This window comes from Marmota flaviventris, chromosome 16 (genome assembly GCF_047511675.1).
Source record: "Marmota flaviventris isolate mMarFla1 chromosome 16, mMarFla1.hap1, whole genome shotgun sequence".
Lineage (NCBI taxonomy): Eukaryota > Metazoa > Chordata > Mammalia > Rodentia > Sciuridae > Marmota > Marmota flaviventris.
In genome coordinates, this window is record NC_092513.1 from 27,426,912 (window position 1) to 27,451,090 (window position 24,179).

The 24,179-nt window shown below is 39.4% G+C and overlaps 1 protein-coding gene across 1 annotated transcript; it reads left to right on the plus strand.

Annotated features, from left to right (window-relative positions):
- The first annotated feature begins 1,182 nt into the window (after positions 1-1,182).
- On the plus strand, positions 1,183-11,371 carry Atp5f1a (ATP synthase F1 subunit alpha). Its single transcript, XM_027935638.2, has 12 exons — positions 1,183-1,307; positions 3,165-3,243; positions 4,846-5,015; positions 6,362-6,535; positions 6,763-6,929; positions 7,123-7,271; positions 8,228-8,379; positions 8,484-8,708; positions 9,532-9,639; positions 9,754-9,898; positions 10,872-11,022; positions 11,149-11,371. The coding sequence occupies exons 1-12, from the start codon at positions 1,248-1,250 to the stop codon at positions 11,228-11,230; spliced, it is 1,662 nt and encodes a 553-aa protein (XP_027791439.1). The 5' UTR covers positions 1,183-1,247; the 3' UTR covers positions 11,231-11,371.
- The last annotated feature ends 12,808 nt before the right edge of the window (positions 11,372-24,179 follow it).

Sequence of the window (24,179 nt, forward strand, 5' to 3'; positions counted from 1 at the left end):
GCTAACAACCTCCTATAGTGTGTACTGTGTTATTATGAAGTGCAGAGAGCTCAAAGGTCTGTGTAATCAACTTTCTGTGATACTCGATTTAATGTGAAATTGTGGGTCAGACTTATCACCAACTATCTCCTAGATCAATTTTATGCCTATTTTAAATGATTAAGTCTTTATTTTCAAAGGAATCTTACTAGCTAGCCAATACCATATTTTATGACCTCTGTTTCAAATACAACTGTGCTCAGTAAACTAAGCAAATTTCAGTAAACTAAGTTGAAATTTATTGCTAAATTTCAGTAAACTAAGCAAATTTCAATAAACTAAGTTGGTGCAACCACTATGTATGGAGAAAATGATCTTTATGTTCTTTGACCTTATTTATTTTTTTACAAAACATATCCCTGAAATTTTGTTTTACATTCCCCCTCCCTCAAAGTACTTTTTTTTTTTTTTTTTACTTTAAGACAGGGTCTTGCTATGTTGTCCAGGCTGGCCTTGAATTTGCAATCCTCCTACCTCAGCCTCCTGAATGCTGGGATTATAGACATGTGCTACCACACCTGCCTGTATACTGTATGTGTGTGTGTGTTTAATTTTTTATTTTTGGTACTGAGGACTTAACCTAGGGGCATTTAACCACTGAGTGGCATCCCTAGCCCTTTTTACTTTGAGTTTTGTTAAATTGCTTATGGTCTCTTTAAATTGCTCAGTCTGGGGGGCTGTGGCTCAGTGGCAGAGCACTTGCCTAGCAAGGGCGAGGCACTGGGTTCAATTCTCCGCACCACATATAAATAAATGAATAAACTAAAGGCCCATCAACATCTTAAAAAATAATAATAATAAAAAATAAATTGCTCAATCTGGCCTTCTCAGGGTTAGCCAGTGCATCCTTAGACAAGGTGATGCTGGGAACCGCTTCTCTGCAGGTTCCGCTACTCACGTGGTCGCCGGGGCAACCACAAGGTCGACTGGAAATACTAAAATAAATATACAATGAATGCTGGGCCGAAGCTGGCAACAGGCGATTCATTCATTTTGAGGGTTCAGCTTAAAAAATAAAAAGAATACTTAAAAAATAAAGAAACCCACCCCTCACTCTCAAAAAAGCAGATTCGCATCCGGTGAAGCGAGGGGCGGTACTTCCGGGTCAGGTGGGCCGGCTACCTTGACCTTCCTCGGCGCTCGGCCATTTTGTCCCAGTCAGTCCGGAGGCTGCGGCTGCAGAGGAACCGCCTGAGCAGAAACCGAAGATGCTGTCCGTGCGCGTCGCCGCGGCCGTGGCCCGCGCCCTCCCTCGGCGGGCCGGGCTGGTGAGCACCGCGGATTGGAGCGGGGCGGCTCGGTGGGGCGGCAGCGGGTGGCGGTGCGCTGGCTCTGGAGCTCTGCAGCGAGACTGAAGGGTTGTGGCGGACGCCGCCATCTTGCACTGTGGCAGCTCGGCTGGGCGGGTGGGCGAGCGACAGAAGGGCCATTTTGCTTGCCATCCATGCGAAATGGTGCAGAGTGGTGCCGGGGAGTTAGTGACCTCGATGTTGCCGCGATACGGGGGTCTCCTTAGGATTCTAGTCTTGGGCCTAGAGCGGCCGGAGCAGAGGCCTTGGGCGAAGGTCAGAAGTTGGGTGCTAGCTTTCTCAGAGGACGGCTCTGGGGCTCGTTCCGGCTGATTGTCCCCATCTGGTACCTCTGAAGGTCAGAGGACTGCTGTCAGCTCTTGCTGAAGCAAGTCAGGGGAGCCTGACATTGTGTGAAGGTCAGCAGGACCCAGCATTTTACTCTAGTCGGAGGTCAGTTCAGAGCAAAGCAAACGTTTCTTGAATTCTTCAGAAGCGGTCGTGGACACACCGTGCAGATGAAGAAAAAAAAATTATTTTTGTGTGGCCAATATATCACAGCAATGAAGCTGGTTTCCAAATTGTTTCGGTGTCACCGAAGTCTGCTTTGTGTGATTTCTTGACGTGTACAGATTTCGTCCTTGAATTGTTCATCTGGTGGTTTGAGGAATTGTTGGACAGTGTTCAAGAATTCAAATAAAATAGAACACAAACTTGGAAAATGCCTCTAAGAGGTAGTGCCCTTTGTTACTTACCTCTGTGAAAGTTGAGTATGAACGTCAAACATTTATTAATTCCTAAGTCTATTGTAAACGCATTCACATTTGCCTCTTTTATCTCAAAAGTAATCTGAATTTGAAAGGTGAAATAAGTATAATGGCCGTTTTGCTGCCCTAAAACAGCCTGGTAGCTTCTTGGTTTTCTGTTAGCTGCAAAACATTTTTAACTATTTTCATCTAGCTCCTATAGAAGGCAGTAGCTTCAAAATTGACAGTGACCTGAAGGTGTGGTGGTGAACATTTGTGATCCCAATGATTGGGGGAGCCTGAGGCAGGAGGATCCAAAGTTTGAGGCCAGCTTCAGCAACTTAGCTGAACCCTGTCTCAAAATAAAAAGAGCTGAACTGGAGATGTAATTGAGTGGTACAGGGTCCCCGTGTTCAATTCTTAGTACTGCAAATACATAAATAAAAGTTGATAGTAACCAATCACAGTATTCTAACTTGAAGGAAAGAGGAGTCGTCCATGTTGCTACAGGATTTATTCATGAAGTTAAAAAAAAAAAAAAGATCCATGTGCCTTATCCTTTTAGTTTCTTAATTTAGCTCTAACATCAGTTTTTGTTTGCTTGTCATTTTCTTTAAAGTAAAATTGGGACCATATTAAGATTTGTCCTTTAGGAAGCTCTGCCATTGAGCTACATTCCAAGCCCCTCTTTAAATTTTTGAGTCAGGGTCTCACTGAGTTTCCAAGACTGGTCTCCTGAGTAACTAGGTACAGGCTATGCCACTGTCCTCAGCTAGGAAGAAGTTGTTAGAATTTCCACAACTCAAGTAAAATCTAAAGCCATAATAGTAGTACCTGATTACTTTGTTAATAGCTGCTTTTTAAAATAGACTCCATTTAAAAAAAATTATTTTATAAAGTGCTAATTGTGTACTAGGAACATTATTATATACTCAACATATACCTAAAGGTACTTCCTCAACTGAATAATACACTTCAAATTTTAAACAGAATATTTTAAATATACTTTATATTTTTATCAATAATTTGATCAAAATATGTCTGCATTTGTGAAGCTTGTCAGTTTCATGAATGAATATTCTTGCACTAGGTCTCCAAAAATGCTTTGGGATCATCCTTCATTGCTGCAAGGAACCTCCATGCCTCTAACACCCATCTTCAGAAGATTGGTAAGTCTGTGCACCACACTTACCACCTTATCATTAAATGAAAATATAATTTACAAAGATTGTATAACTGTTGGGCTGTTTTTTTTTTTTTCCATTTTCTGTCATTTTTAGTTACTACAGAATCCCAGATTCGTACACCTATTTGCCTTTTAGCTTTGTCTTGATATAGGTTCTGTTGTTCTACTGAAATGAACTCTAGTTATATATTTTTCTTTTGTTATTAGTACAGCTTCTTTGTTCTGGTAATTCTTGTGCAAAAACAAGGACATTGTAGTAGGTACCCTTTCTGATTTAGCAAAGAGTTCTTTTTCCTCACCTAAAAGCATTAGAAAATAATGAGCAGTTCTTACTGATATGTTTTCAAAGGCAGTGGCCACTCCTTTATACCTGGAAGTCTGAATTTGCAAGTTGCAAATGCAATAGAGAAATAGGGAGGTGAGTATAGGAATATGCTATAGGTTGGGGAATTTCTTTGAACATGTGTAGTAGGGTTTTTTGTCCTTTTTTTTTTTTTTGGGGGGGGGGGGGATGAGCCCTGGCCTGCATATGTTAGGCAAGCATTCTATCACTAAGCTAAATCACCATTCTTTTTTAAAATTTGAGATAGAGTCTTGCTAAGTTGATGAGGCTGACCTTAAACTTGTGATCCTCTTTCTTTAGTCTCATGGGTAGCTGGGTTACAGGCATATATCACTGCACCTATCTAAGTGCTCTGTGTTTTATATATATGCTGTTTTGAATCTTTAAATTTCTTTTAGTGCTGGGGATCAAACCATACATAGCTTTGCACATTTTAGGCAGGTACCACTGAACTAAACCCAACCCCAAGCCTTAAAACACATTCATGTTTTGTATGGATTTCAGCCAGAAATGTAGGTTTCAACATAGGTATAGGTTCTTTGAAAATTAAACCAGAAGACCAGGTGTGGTGGCACATTTCAGTTATCCCAGCTACTCGATGCTGAGACAGGAGGATCACAAGTTTGAGGCTAGCCTGGTAAACTTAGTTAAGACCCTGTCTTAAAATTAAAAAAAAAAAAAAAGAAGACCCTTAAGGATCTAGGGATGTAGTTCAGTAGTAGAGTGCTTGCTTAGCATGCTTGAGACCCTGGGTTCCATCCCCAGTACCACAAAAAAGAAATTAAACCAAAATGTTTAGCTTTGTTAACTTCTTGCCTGTTTTACATTTGACATGTGGAATACATGGCTTTGAATCATTTTCTTTTTTTATTGGGATGGTGGGTACTGGGGATTGAACTTAGGGGTTTTGGACCACAGAGCCACATCCCCAGCTCTATTTTGTAATTAGAGATGAGTCTCACTGAGTTGCTTAGTGCCTCACTGTTGCTGAGGCTGGCTTTGAACTTGCACTCCGCCTGCCTTATCCTCCTGATCAGTGGGATTATAGGCGTGTGCCACTGCACCCAGCTGAATTTCTTATTTTCATAGTGGTCGATATCCAACTTTTTGTAGAGTTTTGTGTTACATTTTAGATTGTAATTTGATTATTATGATCACAAAACTTTCTTGTTGGGAAATGGGTTTTGAGAATCTTAGCACCGTGTATTTTTTTTTTTTTTTAATTGAATTGTTCTTTCTCAGGCACTGCTGAGATGTCCTCTATTCTTGAAGAGCGTATTCTTGGAGCTGATACATCTGTTGACCTTGAAGAAACTGGGCGTGTCTTAAGTATTGGTGATGGTATTGCCCGAGTTCATGGGCTGAGGAATGTTCAAGCAGAAGAAATGGTAGAGTTTTCTTCAGGCTTAAAGGTAAGTTAAAAAACAATATTTTGGTTTTTTAGGATCTAGTTTTTCTCAATTCCAGAGATTGTGTAAGATTTTTTAAAACTTTTCATTTGTTGATTTTAGATATACCTGATAATGGTGTATTTTTGACATATATGCATAGAGTGCAACCCATTCCAATTAGGATCCCATTCTTGTGGTTGTATATGATGTGGAGTTACATGGGCATAGGAAAGTTATGTTCAGTTCATTCTACTGTCTTTTGTATTCCCATCCACCTCCCCCTCTTCCTTTATTCCCCTTTGTCTGATCCAGTGAACTTGTGTACTACTTCCCCTTTCTCATTGTGGGTTAGCATCCACATACCAGTGAGAACATTCAGTCTCTGTTTTGGGGGGGACTGACTTATTTCACTTAGCATTATATTCTCCAGTTCTATTCATGTACCAGCAAATGCCATAATTTCATTCTTATTTATGGCAGTGTAATATTTGTTAAAAACTTCTAAGTCTCTATTTGCCTCAGGCCCCCATCTTTGTTATTATGGATTAGAAAGGTGTTGTTTTTTTTTTTTTTTGTGTGTGTGTGTGTGTATGTGTATGTGTGTGTGTTTTTGACGGGGTGGGGGGGGACACTATTGGGATGGAACACAGGGCCTATTGCATACAAGAGAAGCACTCTACCACTTTGCTATATCCCCAGCCCTTTTTTTTTTTTTTAAGTTGCCCAGGCTGACCTCAAACTTGTATTCCTCTTATCTTAATCTCCCAAATAGCTGTGATGATAGGCATGTGCCACTGTACCTGGCAAGAGAATAGTGTTACAAGGTTTTGTAAGCGAGGGTTTTTTTTTTTTTTACTCTAAACAGATTTAGTCACACTGACTCCAAAATATAAAATTTTAGTGAACCTTTGCCCAAATGTCAGTAAGTTCAAATCTGGTTGTTTCTTTTCTTTCCTTTTTTTAAACCCCCTCACATGCTGGGGATCAAACCCAGGTCCTGTTTTTTTCCAATTACCTATGTAAAAGCATTTGATAACTTCAACTAAATTAATTTTTGGTGTAAAGTTGAAAGTTGGTGACTTTGTATTATTGATAGTGGAGTAGCTATCAGAAGTTCTGATGATACAAGTCAACTTTGTATTAGGTTGAGCCTAATTGGCCAGTGCAATGGCAATAAAAGTTGTGGGAGTCATGGGTTCTCTGGGGGGAAAAAAAAGAAAATAATAGGGGCAGTTTTATAAGTGTCTACTGTGGATAAAGAGCCTCTTGATATAGAAGACTATAGAGCCGAAGTTACCATTTGACCCCTCTTATCTTCAGTGTATACATCTTTACTAATGTTCAAATTTTGTCTTTCAATTGTGCAGGGTATGTCTCTGAACTTGGAACCAGACAATGTTGGTGTTGTCGTGTTTGGGAATGATAAACTAATTAAAGAAGGAGATATTGTTAAGAGGACAGGAGCCATTGTGGATGTTCCAGTTGGCGAGGAGCTGTTGGGTCGTGTAGTAGATGCCCTTGGTAATGCCATTGATGGAAAGGTAGGTTTGATGTTTATTAGATCTGTTTGCAGCTTCTAACAATCACCATAATTGATTATTCTGGGGGCTCCTTTTTATTTTAAAAATATTATTTATCTTAATTTGTTTCTCTTTTTGAGATGGGGTGTTGCTGTGTTGGCCAGGCTGATCTTGAACTCTTGGGCTCACGTGATCCTCCCTTTTCAGTCTCCTTCAGTAGCTAAAACTTGTTTATTTATTTTTTACAGGGTCCAATTGGTTCCAAGATACGTAGGCGAGTGGGCCTGAAAGCCCCTGGAATCATTCCTCGAATCTCTGTGAGGGAACCAATGCAGACTGGCATTAAGGCTGTGGATAGCTTGGTGCCAATTGGACGTGGTCAACGTGAGCTGATTATTGGTGACAGACAGACTGGGTAAAGACTTAAGCTTGTTAAAAGTTCTAGCTAAATTTGCTTTATGCAAAGATTACTTTTTCATTTTGGAATGATAAATGCTTTGGCTATACTGGGGACAGTAGAATGTGATATGAAGATTAGTAAGTAAAATTTTAGTACTAGTAAAATCCTTTGAAGTATTTAGTAACATTTATGTTTATTGTTTCTTAAGGAAAACATCGATTGCTATTGACACAATTATTAACCAGAAACGTTTCAATGATGGATCTGATGAAAAGAAGAAGCTGTATTGTATCTATGTTGCTATTGGTCAAAAGCGATCCACTGTTGCTCAGTTGGTGAAGAGACTTACAGATGCAGGTATTAAAGAACTCAGTCCCATTGCTGTTGTTTTTTTTGTGGTACTGAGGATTGAACTCGGGTGCTGTACTGTTGAGCTATATTACATTCCCAGCCCATTTTACTTTTTTTTTTTTGGTACAGGGGTACCCCTCAGTTCTATTTTTGTATTTTATTTAGAGACAGAGTCTCACTGAGTTGCTTAGTGCCTTACTATTGCTGAGGCTGGCTTTGAACTTTGAATCCTGTCTCAGCGTCCCGAGCCTCTGGAATTGCATGGGCAATTGTGCCTGGCTCCCCTTTTTACTTTTTTTTTTTTTTTTTTTGAGATAGGGCTTTAAGTTGTCAAGGCTGGCCTCAAACTTGGTGATCCACTTGCCTCAGTCTCCCTAATCTTTGGGATTGTAGGCATGCACCACCGTACCTAGTTCCATTGCTGTTGACGCCTATTGCTACTAATCCTAGAACTTCTAGTTAGCAAAGACTGATTTTTGTTTACTCCCTAATGAACTGAATTTTATAATATAAATAAACAGGTTAAAAAAATGGGAAAGTAATATAAAGTACCAATAAATGTAAAGGTTTTGTTAGTTTTTAAAAAAGTGGATGTTTGGCAATTTTTAATAGTAAATCTTTTTACCACTGAGTAATATTTATTATAGTAACGTCTAATTTAAAATCACAACTTGGCTGAGGGTATAGCTTCCTGGCAAACTGCAGGAGCCCGCTACTTAGAGTTCTCGCTCAGTTCCTGCTGAGTTCACTCGCAATAAAGTAGTTCCCGTTTCAACCTTCAAATTGCTTGTCACCTCCTGTTTATTTTTGCCTAGCCGGACTACGGCAATAGCTCAGTGATAGAGTGCTTGCCTAGTGTGGGCAAGGTCTGAGATTCAGTCCCTGTTACTACAGAAAGTAAATAAGTAAATAAAAGCACAGTATCCATAACCACATAAAATGTAAATCTTTTTCCTCCTCAGATGCTATGAAGTACACCATTGTGGTATCAGCCACTGCTTCTGATGCTGCCCCACTTCAGTACCTGGCTCCTTACTCTGGCTGTTCTATGGGAGAATATTTTAGAGATAATGGCAAACATGCTTTGATCATCTATGATGACTTATCCAAACAGGTCAGAGGAACTATTTAATCTCTTTATATGTTTACAGTACAGTGGAAGTTGACATGAAATTTCTGGTTATTAGGAGAACTTCACAACTCTCTTGTATATCATAGGCTGTTGCATACCGTCAGATGTCTCTGTTGCTACGCCGACCCCCTGGTCGTGAAGCCTATCCTGGTGATGTGTTCTACCTACACTCCCGACTGCTGGAAAGAGCAGCCAAAATGAACGATTCTTTTGGTGGTGGCTCCTTGACTGCTTTACCAGTCATAGAAACACAGGCTGGTGATGTGTCTGCTTACATTCCAACAAATGTCATTTCCATCACTGATGGACAGGTATTATTTTAATGATTAAAATAACTAAAAAGGGTTTGGTTAATTATAAGGTACTGGGTTAGACTAGTATCTATGAACTGACTTGTTAAATGTATTTTTTACTATGGAAAATTTTAAATGTATATAAAAGAATAATATAATGAAGGTTTACGTATTCGTTACCGAGTTATCATTTCACGGAGTAGTATGCTTTATTCTCTTACATAATTTTGAAGCATTTCCCAGAGATGGTAACACTTCCCTTGTAGTTCTTTCTTTTTTTGGTACTGGTGATTGAACCTGATGCTTAACTATTGAGTCATAGCCCCAGTACTTTTTATTTTGAGACAAGTCTTGCTAATTGCTAAGTTAATGAGGCTGACCTTGAACTTGCAATCATTTGGTCTCAGCCTCCTGAGTTGCTGGAGTTACAAGCATATATACCACCTTGCCGAGTTCCCTCGTCTGTCTTTCAGTATAAATTTATTGGTTTTTCCCACTAATTTTTTTTCTTTTAAGTTGTAGATGGACACAATACCTTTATTTTATTTATTTATGTGTGGTGCTGAGGATCGAAACCAGTGCCTCTCACATGCTAGGCAAGTGCTCCACCACTGAGCTAAAACCCCAGTCCCTTTTTCCTTAATCTTAAGCACATCCTGATTCAGCAGTAGGTCATGTAGGCCAGTTTGGATTGTCAAAGATAGGGTACCTCTACCATGAGAAGTCACTTAGCATTCTCTCAAGTTTTGAGTTTCAGTTTGTTGGCATTTTAATTACTTAAATTTGAATATAATTGATTTCCTTCTTTTTAGCCTTCATCATATGTATTTTTGCATTGTAGATCTTCTTGGAAACAGAATTGTTCTATAAAGGTATCCGCCCTGCTATTAACGTTGGTTTATCTGTGTCCCGAGTCGGATCTGCTGCCCAAACTAGGGCTATGAAGCAGGTAATTTTATATCACTTGGCAGAAAGGGGTATTAGGTTAAAATCTTGAAGTATTCAAAATCAGCTGTATTTGTACAGTGCTCTTGTTGTTAATACCAATTTTACTGTATTTCAGGTGGCAGGTACCATGAAGTTGGAATTGGCTCAGTATCGTGAGGTTGCTGCTTTTGCACAGTTTGGTTCTGATCTTGATGCTGCCACTCAACAACTCTTGAGTCGTGGTGTGCGTCTGACTGAGTTGCTGAAGCAAGGACAGTATTGTGAGTTGGTTTTGGTTGTTAGGGTATTCCCAGACCTACAGAGATACATCACCTGTCAATATTATCTTTTATCAAAAACACTGCCTTTGAGTTTAGTGAGTGTCTGTTTCATTATTATTTGAACGTAAATGCTGCGAATTTAGTGAAGGAGAAACTTGGTTCTCTTTTTTGGGGTACCAGGGATTGAACCATTCATTGAGCCACATCCCCAGCCCTTTATTTTATTTTATTTTTTAAATTTTGAGACAGGCCTCACTAAATTGCTAAACCAGGCTTTGGATTTGGCAAACCTCCTGTCTCAACCTCCCATGCTGCTGGGATTATAAACGTGCACCATTGTGCCTGGCATGTTTTTTTTTTTTTTTTTTTTTTCTTTTTTAAATAGTTGTAGATGGACACAATACCTTTATTTTATTTATTTTTGAATGTGGTGCTGAGGTTCAAACCTAGTGCCTCACATGTGCTAGGCAGGTAGTCTACCACTGAGCTACAACTGCAGCCCATTCTTCTTATTTTCAAGAATTAAGACCCTATTGGATCCCGTTCCCTTGGTATGAGTTTGGCAGATTTTAAAGGAATCTGAGTAGTTAGAGGTGTGGTTTAGTGGTATGGTGCTTGCCTAGTATGTGCAACACTGCAGGTTCCATTCCTAGGACTGAAGAAAAAGAAAGTTACTATGTTTTTTACCTTGCCAAAAAATGTCAACAAATTATTTACCCCCAAAATAGTATTAACAGTGCCAGATTATAGTAGTGCTTTTTTGGGTTATACTTAGAAGATGATGCTTCTGTTTATTGGGGAGGGAGGGGAAAAGGAGTGTTGCAGTAGAGTTATAGGCCAATGAGAATATAAGTTATTGAGTTATAGGCCAATGAGAATATAAGAGAAAGTGATATGTTAATAATTGAAAGAAAAAGTTTCTCTGACTTTGGTAACATGACATTTTTTTGAGCAACTTACTTGTTCTTTTTAGCTCCCATGGCTATTGAAGAACAAGTGGCCGTTATCTATGCCGGTGTAAGGGGATATCTTGATAAACTGGAGCCCAGCAAGATCACCAAGTTTGAGAATGCTTTCTTGTCTCATGTGATCAGTCAACACCAAGCCCTCTTGGGCACTATCAGGTATGAATGCAATTGTGGCCTCTTTTGGTAATTTTAAGATACCAAAGTCTTAACTCCTTTTTAGTTCTTCAGTCAGTGAATTTTTGTCCAGATCAGAACTAATGGTCTACTTTTATTTCCTAATAGGGCTGATGGGAAGATCTCCGAACAGTCCGATGCAAAACTGAAAGAGATCGTAACAAACTTCTTGGCTGGATTTGAAGCATAAAATATGGATTCACATCAAATACTGGTTTGGTTTTTGTCATCATTTCTTCTAGTAACATCATTTTCATTTATAAAAAGATTACTCTCATACTCCTGCTGTACAGAAATTACGTTAAAAATAAAAGTTCCATGTTGTGTGGTATTTTTTTTTTCTCTTTTGCTTTTGCATGGTACTGGGAATTGAACCTGCTTTACCATACCACCAAGCTACATTCCCCAGCCCTCTTTTGTATTAATTGTGGATGGACACTTTTTTTTTTTTCTTTTTAAATGTGGTGCTAGGGATTGAACCCAGGGCCTTGTGCATGCTCAACAAGTACTATACCAACTGAGCAATATCTCTATCACCTTATATGTTTATTTTATATGATGTTGAGGATTGAACCTAGTGCCTCACACATGCTAGTCAGTGCTCTATAGCGGAGCTACAACCCCAGACCTTTTTTTTTTTTTTTTTTTTGGCAATGTTTCATTAGTTGCTTCGGGCCTCACTAAATTGCCGAGGCTGACCTTGAACTTATATCCTCCTGCCTTAGCCTGCTGAGTTGGTGGGATTACAGGCATGTACCACCATATCCAGTTAAAATGACGATTTTATAATTTCCTTTATATATTGATTACCTGCCATTCTGTCAAAAGTAAAGCTTTCTTATCAGTTTGGACTCAAGATTTTTTTAAATCAATGTGATGGAATAGATTAGATTTTGACAAGCAGAGAATGAATAAGGGTAGACTTAACTGCACACACAGAGGGATGAAAATAGGAAAGTTATTTAGGGAGTAGTGACTTAATTTGCTTGTAGCATACAGCTTGCCTACCAGGGTTGTGTTTATATGTAGGGGCCTTGTTTTAGAGAGGGCAGTGAATACCATTCAACACTTCAAGCCAATCCAGAATTCCTGGTGAAAAAGTGTACAAAGGGAAAAGAAGCAGATTTGAGGGACATTATTTTGAAGTATTATATACACAACTAGAAATTAGTGGCTTTTGAAAAAAAGAAGCATTAATATTGACTAGAGAAAAGGAAAAACAGGTGGAAGTCAGCCTCATTTAGTTGGTCAAGTTACCAATTGGAGTTCATATCTCAGATCCTCTGTAGATTTGACTTATGCCAGAAATTTATCTATATTTATTTATTTTGCTACTGGGGATTGAATTTGGGCACTCATCCCACTGAGCCACATCCCCAGCCCTATTGTATTTTATTTAGAGACAGGGTCTCACTGAGTTGCTAAAGTGCCTCACCATTGCTAAGGGTGGCTTTGAATTTGCAATTCTCTTGTCTCAGCCTCCGGAGCCACTGGGCATGTGCCATCACACCTGGCCAGGCCAGAAATTTCTGATAATCTCCAAAAGGAACTCAAATAATAAACAATATCCTCTTGGAGGTCTTTATAGAAAATGACAAATTTCTGAGGCTATGTCATTTTTTACTGTGGGTGAAGGGTTTATACCAAGATGTAATTTGGCAAAATCCTCTCTTGGGGGCCAGTGCTGTCTAGAACTAGTTTCTAATCTGACCAAAAACCCTTACGGCCCCATTAATTCTGTTCAAGCACTTTTTGATGCACACTGAGTGGCATTTTCAAATACCCCACAATTTCCAATTCCTTTAGGTGATTTTTTCAACTCCAGCAAGGAACATTGTTGTAAGTTTATCAAAATGAATGGCAGAACATTCTTCAATTTGGCAGCTTTTTCAAGCAACTTATTTGTCCACAATTGTGTTAGGAAAAAGAATGTATTCTGACTTTTCCCTCAAAAGGGTTATAATATACCTAGGAAGGTGAGATATATGAATAAGAGATGGCACTTAAAAGTAACAACAATGGAGCACTAATGTATCTTCTTCCCAAGTCACTTGGTCCAAGAAAAGTTTGCCAACGTTATGGGAATTGCTGAAAAGTTTGCCAACGTTATGGGAATTGCTGAAAAGTTTACAAATATGGAACATTAGCTATTTCTAACTTTAATTAAGAATACTTTGCCAATTTTTCCTTTTTTTTAGTACTATTTTTTTTTGGGGGGGGGGGTCCCTGTTTAAGAAATATCTAGCCTAATTTTAAGATACTCGGTTTTTGATCTTATGTGGGTTTTTTTTTGATTGTTGTTTTATTTCTCTAGAAAATTTTGTTTTCACATTAGGCCTATGTGGTTTGCCAGAACTTGGAATTAGTATGTAGTTAGTTGTACTCATGGTTTGATGTATTAAAGTGAAAGGATGCAGAGCAACATTAGCCATGGGAAATGCTAGGGGGTAGGTTGGAGGAAGGCAAGTGCAAGCTTTCAAGAGTAATCTCCTAGTGGAGATGGACTTAACTGCTCCAGTAATGAACTAACATGCAAACTGTTACCTACAAGGGCCACTCATTGTTCAGAAGTTTTACTGGGGCTGGTCATGTAGACAACCTCTGTCTACCGTGTACCCCAAATCCAGACTTTTAGAAGGAAAGCAGGTATTCAGGATAAACTACATTGTTAAAATAGTTTAGGTACTCTGAGCTACTCATCTTTTAGGGAATATTAATTGTAGGGAAGTATTTGTCAGCTGTTTTAGTCAGCTTTGCATTACTGTGACCAATATACCCAACAAGAACAATTTTGAAAAGTTTATTTGGGGCTCACGGTTTCATGGGTCTCAGTCCACAGATGACTGATTGTATTTCCCTGGGCCCAAGATGAGACAGCATGCCATGGGGGAAGGGACCAGTGGAAGAAAGGTGGGGTTAGGAAGCAGAGGGGGAGAGAGGAAGGCCACAGAAAGATGCACCCATTCAGGGTGTACTCCTAGTAACCTATCTTCCAGCCATACCCCACCTGTCTACAGTTACCACCCAATCAATCTGTTCAAATTTGGGTGGACCGAATAGGTTACAGCTCTCATAATTGAAATATTTCAACTTCTGAATATCTTCATTAATGAATCCATACTGGAGATTTTGGGGGATACCTCATAATCAAACCTAACAAATAGGCAAGTTCTCAGAAACCAGCCAAGGTTTTAGTTCTTGGGCTATGAGAGTCTTTATTAAGCAAGTTGGGGCCTAATCCCACATGATGAAGATTAGGGCCTACTTTTCTTCTATTAGCCGCAGAGTTTAATTCCTAGGTCCTTGATCCACTTTGAGTTGAGTTTTGTGCATGGTGAGAGATGGGGGTTTAATTTCATTTTGTTGCATATGGATTTCCAGTTTTCTCGGCACCATTTGTTGAAGAGGCTATCTTTTCTCCAATGCATGTTTCTGGCGTCTTTGTCTAATATAATTTTGTGGGTTAGTCTCTGTGTCCTCTATTCTGTACCATTGGTCTACCAGTCTGTTTTGGTGTCAACACCATGCTGTTTTTGTTACTAATGCTCTGTAGTATAGTTTAAGGTCTCCTATAATGATGCCATCTGCTTCTGTCTTCCTACTAAGGATTGCTTTAGCTATTCTGGGTCTCTTATTTTTCCAGATGAATTTCATGATTGCTTTTTCTATTTCTATGAGGAATGCTATTGGGATTTTGATCGGAATTGCATTAAATCTGTATAGTGCTTTTGGTAGATCTACCAAGAGCAAGGTAGATCTTTCCATCTTCTAAGGTTTTCTTTGATTTCTTTCTTTAGGGTCTGGTAGTTTTCATTGTATTTCACTTCTTTCATTAAGTTGATTCCCAAGTTTTTTTTTTTGTATTTTTTTTTTTGAGGTTATTGTAAATGGGGTAGTTTTCCTCATTTTCCTCTCAGAGGATTTGTCACTGATATACAGAAATGCCTTTGATTTATGGGTGTTGATTTTATATCCTGATATTTTTCTGAATTCATTTACTAGTTCTAGAAGTTTTCTGGTGGAGCTTTTTGGGTTCTCTAGGTATAGAATAATATCGTCAGCAAATAGTGCTAATTTAAGTTCTTCTTTTCCTTATACAATAAATGGGATGGATTCAAGTTAAAAAGTTTCTTCTCAGCAAAAGAAACAATCTGTGAAGTGAATAGAGAGCCTACATCCTGGAAGCAAATTTTTACCCCTCACACATAGATAGAGCACTAATCTCTAGGGTATATAAATGCCGCAGTCTGGCTGGGCACAAATGCCGCAGTCTGGCTGGGCACACAATCAGGAGCCACCACACAGCTTGTAGATTCAAACAGCAACTCTTTATTCCCGAACTCACACCAGCCGTCTACAATCACGTTCTGGGGAAATCCACGTTCTCTGCCCAAATTCCTCCACTGGGCTTCTATCTCCAAAATATACTGTCTGAATCCCGTGAGAACTCAAGGGGAACTCAGGCAGCAGGATACGCCCTATTCCCAGCAGGAATAATCTTAAACCTTAAACCTGGAACCTAAACCGGGAACGCCCTAATCCGCCTTGGTCCTTGAACAAGGTCACCTACATTCAATGTCACTGCAACATGGGGTACGCTGGCAAGGAAATTGTCATACCTACTTGGCTAATGGCTCCCAGCATATGAAGAACTAAAAAAACTAAGCACCAAAAAAAAAAAAAAAGCCAATCAATAAATGGGCCAAGGACCTGAACAGACACTTCTCAGAAGAGGATATACAATCAATCAACAAATATATGAAAAAATGCTCATTATCTCTAGCAATTAAAGAAATGCAAATCAAAACTCATCTCACTCCAGTCAGAATGGCAGCTATTAGAAAGACAATAAGTGTTGGCGAGGATGTGGGGAAAAAGGTACCACTCTTACATTGCTGGTGGGACGCAAATTGGTGCAGGCAATATGGATAGCAGTATGGAGATTCCTTGGAAAACTGTGAATGAAACCACCATTTGACCCATCTATCCCTCTCCTTGGTCTATACTCAAAGGACTTAAAAACAGCATACTACAGGGACACAGCCACATCAATGTTTATAGCAGCACATTTCACAATAGCTAAACTGTGGAACCAACCTAGATGCCCTTCAGTAGATGAATGGATAAAAAAAAAATGTGGCCTATATACACAATGGAATTTTACTCAGCAATAAAAGAGAATAAAATCATGGCATTTGCAGGTAAATGGATGGCATTGGAGAAGATAATGCTAAGTGAAGTTAGCCAATCCCAAAAATCAAATGCCGAATGTTTTCTCTGATATAAGGAGGCTGATTCATAGTGGGGTAGGGAGGGGGAGCATGAAAGGAATGGGCAGGTGGGAAGGAAAGTGAGGGAGCAGGGGGTTAGCAAAGATTGTGTACTAAGAATTGTAATGCATTCTGCTGTCAAAAAAAAAATATTGCAAATAAAGAATCAAGGATATATAGGAAAAGAATTTAAAAAAGAAGAAACCAGCCAAGGGCTAACCTCGCTACGGGCTTTTCTTTTTTGGGGGATGGAGTACCAGGGGTTGAACTCAGGGGCACTTGACCACTGAGCCACATCCCCAGCCTTATTTTATATTTTTATTTCAGGGTCTCACTGAGTTGCTTAGCACCTTGCTTTTGCTGAGGCTGGCCCTCCCGAGCTGCTTGATTACAGGTCTTTTTTTTTTAGTTTTCGGCGGACCCAACATCTTTATTTGTATGTGGTGCTGAGGATCAAACCCAGCACCCCGCGCATGCCAGGTGAGCGTGCTATCGCTTGAGCCACATCCCCAGCCCTCTTTTTTTTTTTTTTTTTTAAATGATTTATGTATTTTGCATTACAATTTTAATACACCATTATACAATAATTTATCATATCTCTGATTATAAAGATATGTTGATTACAGGTCTTATTAATCTTTTCTCTCTGGCCCAAGACATATCAACTCAGGCACTTAAGCGTAACACTGGCAGACATTTAAAGCTGATCTAAATGTCTTCTGGACTGAGGTAGTTTCATGAAGAACATTAGTATATTTATCGCAACAAAAGAATCAATACTGATAACATTATTAACAACCAAGGTCCAGAATGTTCTGGTTTTTATCTATCATACTTTCTCCCAGAATTCCATCCAGGATACCATGTAATGTTGAGTCATGTCTCCTTAGGCTGCTCTAGGCTCAGACTTTACTTGCTTGTGATGACCTACAGAGTCTTGAGGAGTACTGGCCAGGTATTTCCTTTTTGGTCTGATAGTTTTCTTCTGGTTGGGCTTTTGGGTGGAAGACCACAGAGGTAACATTGCCATTCTCACCTATGATATTAAGGGCACATATAATCAATATGAATTATCATGTTGATGTCAATCTTGATCACCTTCCTGAGGTAATGTTTGTCAGCATTTTCCATTGTAAATTTATTTTTCCTCCATCCTCTTCCTATTGGATTCTTTGGAAGTAAGTCACTATTCAAAGCTCCCACTTAAGGAGCGAGGAATAATGCTCTACCTCTTTGAATGTGATAAAGTATCTACATAAATGATTTGGACTTCATCTGCTCGAGAAATTTGTCTATAGTCAATCCTTTTTATCATGTGGACTCATGGCTATTAATTTCATATTTTGGATTATAATCCAATATTGTATTTATTTTGTAGTTTAGATTGTTCCAGCTTTGGCCATTGGAAACTTTTTCATTTGTCTCCTGTGTCCCTTTGCTATACTCTAATTGTGTGTGCTGCGTGTGGTGGTGGTGGTGGTGTGTGTGTGTGTGTGTGTATGTGTGTGTGTGCGCGTGCTTTTGGGCACCACAAGCTGTTCCAGGCTTATCTTGTATATTTTGGCCCAGATCTAGAAACAGTTTCTGTAGTTATTTTTTTTTTTTTTAATATGCAGTACCTGACTCCCTGCAACTTTGGGTTTATGAGCTCTTTATATACACACAGGATATAAGTCCTTTGTAGGATAAATAAATAAATTTCCTCTTCTAGTCTGTGGCTTGCCCTTCACCCCCACCTCCCTGAGTCTGATAATGGTGATGAACCCAGAGTTTCTTTTTTCCTTTAATTAATTATTTTTGGGGGATTGAACCCAAGCGCACTTAGCCACTGAACCATATCTCCAGCTCTTCTTTTGTATTTTATTTAGTGACAGTGTCTTGCTAAGTTGGTCAGCACCTTGCTAAGATGCTGAGGCTGGCTTTGCACTTGCGATCCTCCTGCCTCAGCCTCCCAAGCCACTGGGATTACAGGTGTGCACCACCATGCCTGGCAGAACCTAGAGTTTCATACATGCTAGGCAAGCACTCTACCACTGAGCTACATCCCTAGCTTTTTTTTTTTTTAATTCATTTTGAATTGGAGCCTTGCTATGCTGTCCTTGAACTTGGAAACCTGCTTCAGCCTCCTGAGTTCCTGGGTTAGAATCATGTGCCAAGGTACACTTCTACCTTTGATTTTTCAATGGTGGCTTTGGATGAAAAAGAGCCCCCACATATGTAGATTGTCCTTTGTGATGGCAGTTATCAGAGTTTATCACTCTATACTACTCTGGCCAGGAAGATCCTTTGAGCCCCTTCCCTCACTAATTTCTTTCTTTTTTTCTTTCTGTCTCCTCAGCTCTGCCTCACTCATTTCAATAAAATTTAAATTGATGTTGTGTCCTATAACTCTTGTTTTTTTTTATTATGAACCCATTTTTTATTTTGAAAAGATATATGTGAAAATTTGAAAGCATACACAAACTGTGAAGCATGGTTAGTCTTTAGAGCATGGTGGGATACTGAACTTTACTTTTTATGTGTTTTCATAATGTTTTGATTGTCTACAGTGAGCATGTGTTATTTTTGTAATAAGAAAAAATACAGGTCTGTGCTGCTAAAAACAATAATTTAAGAAATGACTAAATTTCAGTTTTGCACATTAGATAATTAATAGCCTTCCTCAAATGGCTCATCTAGAAAATTCTGAGAGAAGTGTCCAGCAGGCACACTACTCATTAGAGAAGAAAAACAGGTCCTCTAACCCATGTTCTTACACTGGCAAACCTCAAAACCTACCAAGCAGCTAGCTCTAAGCCACTTAGCCTCCTTCTGGATGTTTTTCCCTTTTATTCCATTCCTGCGCTATCCTTACTCTCTGTTCCATTCTCCCAGTCAGCTTAGTGACAACATCCAGCCTTTCCAGTTCTGACACCAGCTTGCCACCCAGTTTACCCTACTCTTTGTTTGTTTGTTTGAACCCCCCCCCCAAAAAAAAAAATTTGAACCCAGGGGCACTTAGCCACTGAGCCACATTCCCAACCCAGAGTCTCGCTAAGTTGCTGAGGCTGGCTTTGATCTTGCAATCCTCTGCCTTAGCCTCCTAGCTGCTGGGATTATAGGCATGCGCCACTACACCCAGTTCAGTTTACCTTACTCTTGTTACCTTGATACCTTGGCCACTGCTTGGCCAGGTCCAGGTCCTTGGGATCCCCCCTGGCTTTAGCTACCTGGCTACTGGGATCCCTGCTAGGTTTGCTTGCCTCCCTTGAAGGGAGAAATCAGATGATGGGAATTGAAATAAAAATGAGTGTTGCTGTTGATAACTGGGAAGAGTTTATTGAAATCCCTGGCTAGCTTTATCATGGTCCAATTTGTGATTGATTACATGAGAAAATATCATCCTTATCTTGAGGTGCTCTGCAGTCTTGGGAAGGTAAGGATTCCAAGAGGAACAGAAACTAGTGGGGAGGAAAGTAAGGACATAAATAATATATCATTAAGGGATAGTTATGTGACAAGTTCTAGAAATTCAAGAAGTGAGAAGACATTAAGGGCTGGAGAAGTGGTAATGGGGGCAGGTGCAGGAGAAAGGTCACTCAGGTAGCCTGCAAACTCTAGTAAGTAGAGTCCTGAGGACACTGAATTGAATGAAAAGCTCAGGGAATGGGGGGGATGAAGGGAAAAGTAGGGTGGGGCCAGCCTTGGGAAGGAAGGTCTGAGAGGCCAGGCACAGGCAATGGAATTTAATCCCCACCTCACTCCACCCCTCTTGTACTGGGGATAGAACCCAGGGTCACTTTACCCCTGAGCTACATTCCCAAACACCCCTCTTCTTTATTTTAAATTTTCAGATGGTTGTAGAGGCTAGCCTCACACTTCTGATCCTCCTACCTCAGTCTCCCTGAGTTGCTGGGATTACAGGCATGCACCACTTTTCTTGGCTAGTATTTAATTTTGATGGGCAACAGGAAAACTTGGTAGCTTTGTGAGTAGAAGAGGGACCTGAAGAAACAAGAGTTTTAAGGATGATGGACTAAGAAGAGTAACCTGACCAGTAAACAGATGGATTAAGGGAGGGAAGGAGATGGGAGAGGAATGTGTCTCTCAGAGTTTTGTTTGTTTTCTGGTGGCCCTGGGGATTGAACCCAGATCCTTATGAATGCTAAGCATATAGTACCACAAAGGTACACCCCCACCCCCAGAGGGTTTTTTTATTTGTTTGTTTTTTGGTACCAAGGATTGAACCCAGGACTGCTTAACCACTGAGCCACATCCCCAGCCCCAGCCCTTTTTATTTTTGACTTTGAGACAGGGTCTTGCTAAGTTGCTTAGGGCCTCAGCAAGTTGCTGAGGCTGGCTTCAAACTTGTGATCCTCCTGCTTCAGACTCCTGAGCTGTTGGGATTACAGGCTTAAGCCATCATGCCTGGCTGTTTGAAGTATGGATATTGGGGAAATCTTGTAATAATGGCATTTGTTATTTTTGCCACCCACTATTCCTTTATGTCATTTCAGTGAAACTATGTCCCACTTCCTCTGGCCAGGGGGATGGAAGGGCTGTCTTTTCTTCCTTTCTTGGTCTGTGTGCTGCTGGTGTGCAGGACATCCACCCTAGGAGTGCAGGGCTTGTCCCTGGCTAACACTAATTAGTACCTCATGTGCTTCTGGACCAGTAGAGGGGAGAACATGTTTGGGGCATATATTGGGCTAATTAATGTTTGTTTGAAAAGTTAAAGGAAGAGAGGATCTCTGTTTCCTCTTGGAGGATCAATGCAAAACTCCTAGAAGCTGTCACATATAGCTTGAGAATGACACCAACACAGCAAAGGTGGGGCCCAAAGGTGGGGAACACACAGGTCTTGGTAATGTGGTGGGAACCTGAATCTAGCAGGACATGATGTTCTTACTAGCCAGGGTCTTCTTTTCTTTTCTGTTTTCTTCTTTTCTTTTTGTAAGTACTGGGGATTCAGCACAGGCCTACATAAGCTAGGCAAGTGCTCTACATAGAGTTATATCCCCAGCCCTTTTAATATTTTAAATTCTGAGACAAAATCTCAGTAAGTTGCCCAGGTTGGCCTCAGACTTGCGATCTTCTTGCTTCAGCCTTCCAAATACTTGGGATTACATGTGTGCCCCGTGGTGTTTGGTGAGTTTTTACTTTTTGAATTCGGCTAATGCTTGGAACTAGGTGATTAACTGAACTTTTCCAAGGTTCTCCCAAATCATGTCTATATTTCATTGATCCTCCATAGGAAAAAATTGGGAGCAAAAACCCAAAAAAGTCATAGAGAACACCAGTGGACAGTGTTGTACACACATGAAAACTGGTTTCCCCCAAAAACAAATTAAATAAAAACTAATTTAATTCAATTAAATCAATAATTATTGAGTATCTGTAATGGGCTGGGTACTTGTTCTGTGGAATAGACATGTGTGCAACAAAGATAGCAAGTTGATTAGGAAAAAAAAAAAGGCTTTCATAGAGCAAAGGATGTGGATAATTCCCTAAATAGGGAAGAGCCTAAAAAAAAAAAAATATGATCAAGTAGAGATTAAAACCAAGAAAATTTCAGGTTCATTGCATGCTTGTAATCCCAGCTACTAGGTGAATGACACCCTGTCTCAAAATCAAATAAAAAGGGTTGGGGGTATAATTTAGTAGTAGACACTGCCTAGCATGCACAAGGCCTTGGGTTTGATCCTCAGTACAAAACCCATTCCCACAAAAAATCAAAACCATGAAACTTAAAACCACAATGAGATAGTTTTGATGATTAAATTAACAAGGATTATGAATGGTGATGTTATTTACTATCTGAAAATCCAGGGACATAAGCATGCTGCAAACTGCTGAGTACAAACTGATATAACTTTTCTGAAAAATAAGTTGACAATATACTTTATTTATGTATTTGTGTGGTGCTGGGGATAAACTCAGGGCCTTGTGTATTTGAGGCAAATGCTCTACAACTAAGCTACATCCCCAGCCCAGGCAGTACACAAGAACCTTAAAAATGTTTACATTCTTTGATATGCAATTCTGTTATGAATAATGTTGACCAAGATTTATATAAAGCATATTCATTGCAATAGTATTTCCATAACTAGGGAAATGTTAAGTATTGGTACAGCCACTTGATGATTAGAAATTATGCAAAATCTAAGAATGAAATTGAAGATGCTTCTTTTAAAAAAATGTTTTTTTCAGTTTGTAATATCTTAACAGGGTATAAAACCCAAGGTCCAAAAAGACAAAGTGAAAAGTTAGGACTCCCTCCGTCCTGTGTCACTGAGCCCCTAGCCCCTGCCTCAGAGGGAACCATTCAAAGCACATGTCTATTCTTTCACCTCCCTATTCAAATGGCAGCTTGTTTTGTATCTTGCCGGCCCCCCCCCCCGCCCCCCCCCCCCCCCCCCCCCCCGCCTTAGTAATATATATCATACATAAACTTCCTCATTCTTTCTTTTTAATTTTTTTTTCAAAGAGAGAGAGAGAGAGAGAGAGAGAGAGAGAGAGAGAGAGAGAGAGAGTTTTAATATTTATTTTTTAGTTTTCGGCGGACACAACATCTTTGTTTTTGTATGTGGTGCTGAGGATCGAACCCGGGCCGCACGCATGCCAGGCGAGCGCGCTATGGCTTAAGCCACATCCCCAGCCCCCTCATTCTTTTTTTTTTTTTCTTTGCTTGAATATGATTTCATTGTATAGATATACCACAATATATTGAGCTAATTTCCCATAGATGGACATGTAATTGTTTCAAATATTTTGCCATAATAATCATGCTTCTATGAACAACTGTATACATTCTTCAATTTTCAAATGTAAGAATTTACCTAAATAGTTAGTTATTTGACATGAAATTGTTGGGTCAAAAGATAGATGACTCTCCACTCCCAGCTCCCAGCCCCAGTACATGTATGGGTAAATGGAGCCTACATATCCCACATGCTTTTTAACTCTGGTGAACTTTAAAAGGTGCATGCTTGTAATCCCAGCAACTCTGGAGACTGAGACAGAAGGATCACAAGTTAAAGAATTTGGGATGGAACTAAAGACCTCACCCCACCCATGATGAAGAAAATGCCTTTAAAGTGAGACTTAGTATCAGAACAGCTCTTGGTGATAAAGCATATTAAGAATATCTCTTTAGAGCGATGGTGGCTTTCTCCATGAGAAAAGTTCCCAACAGAGAAACAATGGAGTAAGCAAACAGTACAAAAATCTTAATTGGTTATTTGCAATATTATGTGAGACAGTGGATTATTTTAATCTTTGATCTTGAAAATAAATTTTTAGCCAATTGGGAAAAAAAAGATAGATGAATTTTACAATTGGGTGACAACAGTTAAACTAAATTCCTCCTCAGAGAGATTTTTGAGTTTTACATGCAGAAGGGTCTATTTGCTTAAGTATGCTACCAGACTTTTTGTTAGAAAAAGTGTATTTATGCAACACTGGTGAAATATCGTTAAGTTAAAAGAGCACAACTGAAAATTTTGTGTACAGTAAGAATTTACCCATGCAAATGGATATCATTGGAAGAGATTATGCTAAAATATGTGCAGTGGTTATCTTCATGTCCTGGTTATTTAATTTCATTATTGCAAAATTTCTGTAGCAATATTATTTAACTTTTTCTCAAAATATCTGAAATTTCACTTGTCTTTTAAATACACTGCCTGCTCCAACAATAAGTTTAATAATTTGAGGAATAAGTTCTGGCAGCCTGGACAACCATTTTAAATTTTACCATCAGGTGGTGGAAAAGAGTTAAAGTTCCAGGATCTAGAGATCTGAGGCAGGAAAGTTGGGCACAATGTATCAGGAAAGCTTGTTAGTAACTTTAAAAACAATATTCATGTGTTAAAATTTAAAACACAGACA

Excerpts from the sequence above, each read along its gene's own strand:
- Atp5f1a (XM_027935638.2), top strand. The coding sequence starts at position 1,248 with ATGCTGTCCGTGCGCGTCGCCGCGGCCGTGGCCCGCGCCCTCCCTCGG. Across the intron at positions 1,308-3,164 it reads TCCCTCGGCGGGCCGGGCTG|GTCTCCAAAAATGCTTTGGG; the intron begins GTGAGCACCGCG and ends TTCTTGCACTAG. Across the intron at positions 3,244-4,845 it reads CACCCATCTTCAGAAGATTG|GCACTGCTGAGATGTCCTCT; the intron begins GTAAGTCTGTGC and ends GTTCTTTCTCAG.